At 43.3% G+C, this 9,230-nt stretch overlaps 1 protein-coding gene across 1 annotated transcript in view; it reads left to right on the plus strand.

The window, feature by feature from the left end:
- LOC113801152 (ATP-sensitive inward rectifier potassium channel 12) overlaps positions 1-4,873 on the plus strand; it is a gene marked incomplete at its 3' end in the record, with an annotated part of 6,162 nt that extends 1,289 nt beyond the window's left edge. Inside the window, 2 exon segments of the mRNA XM_027351964.2 lie at positions 4,095-4,269; positions 4,730-4,873. Of these exon segments, the coding sequence (XP_027207765.1) occupies positions 4,095-4,269; positions 4,730-4,873 (319 nt within the window).
- Between the last annotated feature and the right edge of the window lie 4,357 nt (positions 4,874-9,230).

Genomic DNA, 9,230 nt, shown 5'->3' on the forward strand with positions numbered 1-9,230 from the left:
GAGCGGCCGGATGTCGCGCGAGGACCGTCACATTCGCCGCTTGAGAGGACGTGATGATTCGGAGGCAACGGCGGCCGCGGCTCTGGCTGTAGGGACGGATGGGAGTGCACGAGTTCACGGTCGCTTTCGTTGGGCGCTGCGAACTGCGCTGTCTATTCTTGTTAGAAGCGATTGTTGTACGATTGTACTTTGTTTAGGTATGCATTGTTTCTCCTCCCGTTTTTTCTTTATTGCTCATGTTATAGTTCTGTATTGTTTCCCCTCCCGTTTTCTGTACAGCCCATTTTCTAGTTCTATAATGTTTCGCATCCGTTTTCTTTGCCACATTCTCCAGTTGTGTACTTTTAACTTCATCTGGCCTGCTGTTATTTTACTGGCGGAGGGTCTATGCTGTTTTATCCTTAATGCACGACATATACAGCATCTAACCTATCCTGTCCGTTATTTTGGTACTATGCATGGACAGTGGCTCACGATTTCTCACTTTGATGTATAGTACACTTTTTGTCTCAGTTTTATATGGCGATTGCTTATTGTAAGAGATCACCCATAGTTAGTGTCACATTTTTGTTATTTTATGTGCGAGTATGTTTGTGTTCGCGTATGTATATGTATGTGCACGTGATTTATATGATGATGTCCCGTCGAAGAGGTCGTAGTAAATACGTTTGATCTCAGTGTGGACATGATTGGCCGCAGATCTCGTCCCTCCGCGCCGCCGCCCGCTCCTCAGCACGGCGCCCCTGTACCGAAGCAGCAGACCAGGAACTCTAATAACACGGAACATTTGTAACCGGCACAGACCGTGGTCCTGCCTAGAAGTAATCGACCGGTCTTGGAGGCCAGAAATAGCAAGAAATGAGTCAGTTTTGTGTGACAGCTGAGCGGCAGCCTTTGCGAGCGGGCGCGGCGCCCCTGGGGAGGCCGTGTCGCCGTCCGGATGACGACGCTCTCTGACCCTTGGCTCGGGGGCCGCTCGGGCGGAAACACAAAGTTTCTCATTATGACTCTTGCTAAGCTCTGAGGGCGACCTGCGCGCCCCACGCCCAGTCAACTCTTTTGATAATATCAGTGTGTGTGTGTTTGGTTCTTATGTGGGCATGTATGTATATATGGTTATTTATATATTATGTATGTATGCACACACACATGTGTGTGTTTAGTTACACACACACACACACACACATGTATATATATATATATATATATATATATATATATATATATATATATATATATATATATATATATATATATATATATATATACACGCACGCGTTGACATTCAAAAATCCGGCAGCCTCCCTGAGGAGTGCCGTTTTTTTTTTTTTAATGTCGGATTTTAAAAATATTCTCTTTATATTAAACTGAAAATAACTGCATTCGCAGTCCTTTAAAGAAACAAACACTAAATGATTTTTTAAAATTATTATTATTTTTTTTTATTTATTATTATTTTTTTATTTATTTATTATTTATTTAGTGTCCCAGTATTTCCACTTGTTGCTGAATCCATCATGGGGCTGTACAACAGCAAAGGCATGATAAAATGAGAAGGAATGAACAGGGATGCCTGTTAGCAAATGTAAACAGATGATTCTGGGAGTACATCTGTATTATATCTGTATGGATGTGCATATGTGTGTGTAATATATATATTTATATATGTGTGTGTTTGTGTACACACGCACACACACACACACACACACACACACACACACACACACACACACACACACACACACACACACACACACACACACACACACACACACACACATATCGCGTGTGCTGCATGTATGTATGTTTACTTAGGCATACGGGAGAGCTAGTCATGTGCCTGTTAGTGCTTTGTCGTTATTGGCCGGCGACCCTTGAGATGGGCGGCCGGCGCTGTGGCGGCGAAGAAGCTCAGGCGTGTGAAGGCGAAGCCGGACGACTGGTAAAAGGCGCGGGTGGGTGATTGGTGCGGTAATTGACAGGAATTATGAATAACGAATTGGCCGCTCTCGGAGGTGACATTTGATGGCGCGGGTCGTATGGGCACCGGCGGAAGGGGGGGGGGGGAGGAGTGTTCCCAGCGGCGGTGAGTGCCAGGGGTTGCCCGGGTGACGCTCGGCGGCCGCCGCTCCGCTGCGGCTTCAAGAGACGGGCGGCGCCTGGGAGGAGAGGGCCACTGCGTAAACCAAGCATGGCTCGTGGTGCCGTTGGCTTCACGAATGGCATTTTCTCAGACGCCATATTTGCAGTCGTCGTTGCCATGGAAACGATGTTCACCCAGCATCTTTCCTGGTCAGGAACCTTTTCTTAAATTGCATCTCTCCCAGACAGGTTGCCAGGGCTTCTCAAAGGTGTATACGTAGATATTATTATAACTGATTATTCTACAAGTATTTAACCCATGGGAATCTCGTTTCAAGCTCTCCTCTTGAAATATTATGAAATAAACCCGTAGTGGAAGCTTAGCATAATACCATGCTTGATAACTCCAACGCATCACCACTAAGGACAATCAAGTGATTGCAATTCGTGCATCGTGTTGCAAGATTCACCCTTTCATTAGCTGCGCATGACGTTTGCGAAAGCTGCCGGTCTATAAAAGACTGAAGTGTTGTTATTGGGACAGTTATTGAATTATAGTCAACAATAACTGGAAATTAAAAGTTGTGGAGAGTCGATTGCAATCATATAAGGGTATTCATACGATTAATTAAATGCGATGAGTGATTCGCCATTTGTTTGGCGTTTAGAATAATCTGGCAAATGTGTATGTGAAATGATTAACTTTCATGCTTCTGTAAACTGTAACTGAGGTGTTTGTAAAAGAATGAAAGGTAACACACAAAGTAAAATATATACACTATCGAATGTGAAGTACGGAGCTGTTAGAACGAAGCACGAATGATATATGTCTGGATGAAGTGCGAGTTTAGTGTGACAGTTGCCGCCAAACACTTTTCAGAACGAAGTGCTGTGGCATTTGAATCGGCCACAGATCGGCTGCAGTCTTGGCTGGGATGTTTTGCGGAGAAAGGGAGGGGGATTTTTACGTTTTTATAGTCGTCTGACAAAATGCTTTAAAGACATTTCTTGAAGCTTCATGTATAAACATAATCGGCAATGAATGGAAGGCAATCTTCCGTGGAATGACATAGGTTGTATTTTTGCCTGAACAAATCGTAATAAAAATGTCAAATGATTTCACAGAAATGAAAACAGTTGTAGGAAGGGGGAAAGCACGGAGCGTAAATAAGTGCATACAAATGACGAGTGAATGTCAGCAATATTAGAAGTAAAAATAAAAGAATATTTCTTTAACTTGCATATTTTCTTACTTCATATTTTGCGTTCAAAATATTATTTTAATGTTTTAATGTTTCTTAAATACCGCTTAGACGTAGCATACAGTGCAATGACATATAATGCGTGAGGAAAAAATGTGTATATATAATTATTGTTTGAGTTTTCCGGAAAATCATTTTTGAATCTTTCTCCCACAGCATTATATATTCTGAAATGTAGCAAACCACGATAACAAGAGCAACTTTTAAGAATTTCTTCACGCTTATGCGAGTAAGTAAAATCGATTTAAGTCGATTTTAAATTGAAAAATGTGTCCTGAAGTTTAAAACTTCACTGCGTTAAAGAATATCAGATGAAGTTGAATGTCACCGTACAAGAATGACAAAAATCCTCCGGTATCTTTGTGGATTAATGAATAGTGAGGATTAAAGCAAAGCATGTTGGCCTACTCGCTGCCGAAGTGCAAATGTCTTCATGTACGACACAATATGGTGTGTTGAAATAGCCTGTAGTCAAAACTGAAAGTATGTGCACCGGGGCATAATTCAGCAACAAAGAACACTAAATGCATTATAGTAAACATGTTCTACATTTTCACACGTCTTTTACAGTATAGGTTATATGAAAGACACTTCATTATGATAGACGCATTTCAGTCTTATAGGTAGTTTTCCAGTGAACATCATTCCCACCCCTGAATATTTTTCCTATTAGACACATGATGAATCTTTCATGATTATACATTTGAAGACTCTGACTTGTCTCGAACCCGGCTTCTTGCTCTTCCGCAGGGCTGCTTCGGCCTGGTGTACGCAAGGACATCATCAGGAAGAACGGCGACTGCAACATCACCTTCTCGAACCTGAAGAAGCGACGGTCTCGTTACCTTCAGGACCTGTACACCACGCTCGTCGACGTGCAGTGGCGCTGGACCCTCCTGGTCTTCTTCCTAGCCTTCATTATTAGGTAGGCCTACCACACTCTCATTCTTCTCCTCAGCCTATTACACTACATATTGGACTTTCGTATTGTCATTACTTGCTAATGCTGATCGCGATGTAATTTAGCTAAATTCCCCTTAGGCGTCTCTTGACGAGATATCCAACAATTCCTTCAGTAGTAGTATTCGTCAGCAATAGTATTACTTTATTACATAATAAACATCTCACTACAGTAGTTTACAAGAATAAAAACACACTTGTATTTATCAAACTTTCATTCACCACCATTATTCTTCACTGATTTATTTCTCGGAAATGAGTTTACGGCAAATAATATAACACAAATCCGTACACTAGTTGTCTGTTGTTGTTTTGATATTACTTAATCAAAAATTGCCATTATATTACTTTCCAATGCAGTAATTATCACAAAATCAGATCTGAGAATGAGAAACCTCATCAATGTTTTCTTGCTCCCTCTCTAGCTGGCTCATCTTCGCCTTCATCTGGTACATGATCATCAAGGTGCACGGCGACCGCGCGGAGCCTTGCATCTACAATGTGGAGACTTTCACGGCCAGTTTTCTCTTCTCGATTGAGACGCAGCACACCATCGGATATGGACACAGGTAGATACTCTCTATCTCTCTCTCCCTGTCAGAGTTTTGTGATTTGCCCTGTTTTGGTGGTTGTATGGAGACACAATTCTGGTTCAGCTGTTTATTGATAGGAGGGGTAGGTAGTGTGGCGCGGGCTGTGTCGTGCAGTGCAGTTTTGGGCAAAAGGGAGCCCTAGAGGCGCGCCGAGCGGGGCGCGCGTGGGGAGAGACCCCCAGGGAGGAGGTCTGGTCAGGACCGTGAACCCTGGTCAAGTGTGCTGCCCTAGGTCAACTGTCGAAGCATTCAAGAACAGAATCGGCAGCACCCATCGCTGGGGGACGCGGCTAGGTACTCCTCATTCCTCAGATCGCTCGGCATACGCTACTAAACGTCGTCCGCGACGGTCTGGTGCACAATCTGCACCTCGCCCGCCGTGATTGTCTTCCTTGACCTGGAGAAGGCTTTTGAGTTGGCAAGTCCACTTGCCATTCAAGAGACCCTAATCCACAAAGGAGTCAAAGGCATACTCTTGGCCTGGATAGCTGACTATTTTAAAAATAGATCAGCAAATGTCAGATTTCAAGGCCACCTCTCACAGCACATGCCACTTGAAAATGGAACTCCTCAGGGAGGGGTTCTTAGTCCAGCCCTGTTTAATACTCTCATGTCCAACATACTCGACATTCACCTGCCAGAGGGATGCAAGATCATCTCTTATGCAGATGACTTGGCAATCATAGCCTCTGGCAACCACTGCCTAACTAGGGCTCAGCGTTGTCTGAACCTGGTGTCTGAAGAGTGTTGTAGGACGGGTCTAAAAATATCAGCAGCAAAATCCAAAGCAATGGCACTGAGAACCAATGTCAGAAACAAAAAACTCACCATACAGGGTATGGATCTGGAATGGGTGAAGGAATATCTATACCTTGGTGTATGGATAGGACACACACTCACTTTCAAAAAGGAGATCCAATACCTGCTTGACAGAACCAAGGAAAGACTGTCAGTCATGAAAGTCATGACAGGGAGACACATAGGAGCAGGACACAAAGTACTAAGATCATTCTATGTACATGCTGTCCGTCCTATTATTGACTATGCATCTGTCGCCCTCATTGCTTCCAGCACAACATTAAAAGAAAAACTGGAAACAATACAAAACGAAGCAGCCAGGATCATTCTAGGTGCACCTAAGTGGACAAAGGTCATCAACCTCCTCATGGAAACTGATTTACCGTCCGTGGACACTAGAATTGATCTAATGGCAGCACAGTTCCTTTCCAAGGTCCTGCAGGCACCCACAAACTCCTATTTAAGACAAAGAGTTCTCAGACGCCTACAACAAGATTATCAGTTGTTTGCAGACAATTCCTGGCTCACACATACAGCCAGAGTTTTGATACGCTTTCAACTAAAAGATTCATTGCTTGCCAAGGGTATGGACTCCCCCCACCATGATTACAAAGAACCCCCGCCGTGGGCAAACGAAATGATCGAATTCTCAATTCTAAATCTCACAATGAGAAAAGATCAATATTCCATGCCTAGCCTAAAGGCACAAGCACAAAGGGTCATTGAACAAATAACTGCTGGGTAGTATAACTTACTACACGGACGGATCCGTGGATCCAATAAACCATACTGCAGGCGCCGGCTTTGCAACAAAGGATACCACAGCATCCATTAGGGTCACTGACAATGCCTCAACGCTTCAGGCTGAAACGGTTGCGATCATGGAAGCATTGACACACGCGTCCCTGAGGGGAGGGCACGTTGTCATTCACACAGATTCAAGAGCAACTATTGACAGTTTACAGCATAGCATGCCCCCAGATAACATCTACCTCTTGACAACAGTACTGTACATAGCCCAAAGAATCCTTAGTCAAGGTAGAAGAATCATCATAAACTGGGTCCCAAGCCACATAGGCATACAAGGGAACGAGCTTGCTGATAAACTAGCCGAAAAGGGCAGGGGTATGCCCCCATCCTCCATGATCGTTAAACCCAGCCGAAGGGGACTGAGCCAAGGTATCAAAGCTGCAGCGTGTGCGGTCCTCCGGGGAGCACATAGAGAAAACATCACAAAATCGCTCGCTGCCAAGTGGTACTCAGATGCTTCAGGCTATGAGCCACTGGCCCTTCCTCCAAACACAAAAAGAGGTACCGAAGTCATACTATTCAGACTAAGACTAGGTTACCCGTGCGCTTGGCAAATTATTGATAATGAGACTACCAGGTTATGCAAACACTGCGGCGAGTCTAACGCCACCCTGTTACATTACTTGCAGAATTGTGTACACACAATTTCTGAGACAGGGACCACCCACCACAGCCGCCGGGCTGGTAAAAAGGGTGTGCAACATGCTTTCACCATGGCAGCTGGATCGCTTGCTTGCAATCCAGCCACCGCGGTAAGCATGCAGTTCAAAGAAAACATTTGAGTTAACTAGAAATAGTTAACACAGGCCGGGCCACCCCAGAGAAAAGGCCCGGGCGAAGCATGACTTCGCAAATCTAACTGAACTGAACTGAACTGAACTGGTCTGGTGCTGAGATCGAGTCGACATTTGTTGGCACAGGCCGGGCTCCCTCATAGCCCGGGCGAGGCTCAGCTTCGCATATCGGACTTATCCTTATCCATATCTGGTGCTGGCGTTCTCTGAAATAAGGACACCGAGGCAGAGACAGGGCGAGAGACAGGAGGGCAAACTGTGGGGGAGGGGGGTTGTGTGATAGCAAGGGCCGTAAGATATAATCAAAATATATCAGATTGCAATGTTTATTATTACAAATATTTTCATGAATTTTAAATTTTTATTATATTTTTTTCGACAATTCACTGTCCAAGGATAGACAGAGGAACATGCTTAGGGAGACAATTGCAATAGTCTGCGAGGACTTGCTTGAGTTGCAATTGCCTCATATAGCAAGAGATGAAAATCTACAAGAGATAAGCATTGTGCAGAACTACTAGGAAGCAAAAGGTGTCGCAGTTCGCAAGAACGTCTTGAATGACTAACTTCCTAGGGAAAAGAATGAAAATGCAATGCAGAGTTCAGAAGTGTTCAGTGCAATAGTGCATACGGTATATGTCTGACTAATAGTAAATGTATCTCATTTCATTGAAGTTGTCTATCACACGTCACCAACAGCAATTTGAGGCAAAGCAATAATGAAAACAGGTAATGGTGAGTAGACGAGTGTTAGTGAATCGTGAGTTATGAAATGAGTAAGTCAGAGTATATCGCACGAGTAGAAAATAGAATGCTGATAGATTTTGTTAGTCATTAGTAGTTTTTCAAGGTAAGAGCGAGAGTAAAAAAGGAATAGGATGGCGTGGAAGTTGGAAGAAATAAGCGAAGGGGAAGAGTGGGTGGGCGGGAGGCTAAGGTAAAAGAGGTTTAGGTGAGGATGGGGGGGGGGGGGGGTCAGGTATGTAGACGGGGGCGGGAATATGGGCTGCATGCAGTAAAATTAATTACTGATCTGACTGTACGTAAAAAGAACATCTTAGGTAATACCAGCGATAATCTCACGTATAGCGATAAGAAGGCACGGCGCGGCGCTGAGATCTCCTGGGCGATAAGTTTGCGGCTCGGCACATAAGAACAACTTAATATTAATTACCTTAACCTAATTACATGTCCATACCCAGCTGGGGGTCGTCACCAAGGACCATGTAATAATGATGAGGTGAGGTTTGTGATTAAGATAAGCGAAAATCACGAACAATGTGAAATTGTAGTAGCTGTATAATATAATTAATCTCTAACACGGAGATCATTGAATAAGATATAAATACAATTAGATTGAATGTATTTTTGGGTCGAGCAGAGTCAGATGGCCATAAGTATCTTCTAACTGAGTAAGGTCATATGAGGTCGTTATCCGAACATTCGCTAAAAATAGCAAGAGCTAGTATATGTAAAATTAAATTATATTGTGAAAAAACAAGTACACAATGTCATTTGATTACTCATAATTACTTCCCACAAAATAATTTGTTCTATTTACTAGACATTATGATACAAGTCACGTATCCCCTCATATTTTGCATGTGTACGTAACTCCTATGTAAACATGAGTATTGTATACGCCTCCAGAATATATCTGTGCAGCTCAGCAGAGCTCCGTATTTCATTCACCCTTTTCCTCTAAAATGATACAACATAAACCATAAGAAGACATGGTGGCAGCTGAACTCAGTCTCCAAACACTGAGGAAAAGGGGAAAAAGGTATACTAACATGATTCTCAAACCAAATGGTGCTATATTCCACAAGGTGCTATGTTCCCAACAGATTCTCTAAGAAACTTATATTTTTCTATGTTTCCATAACTGATTTACCAAGCAGTCTCAGGTGCAATCTCAGTTACTTAATAAG

This window comes from Penaeus vannamei, chromosome 38 (genome assembly GCF_042767895.1).
Source record: "Penaeus vannamei isolate JL-2024 chromosome 38, ASM4276789v1, whole genome shotgun sequence".
NCBI lineage: Eukaryota > Metazoa > Arthropoda > Malacostraca > Decapoda > Penaeidae > Penaeus > Penaeus vannamei.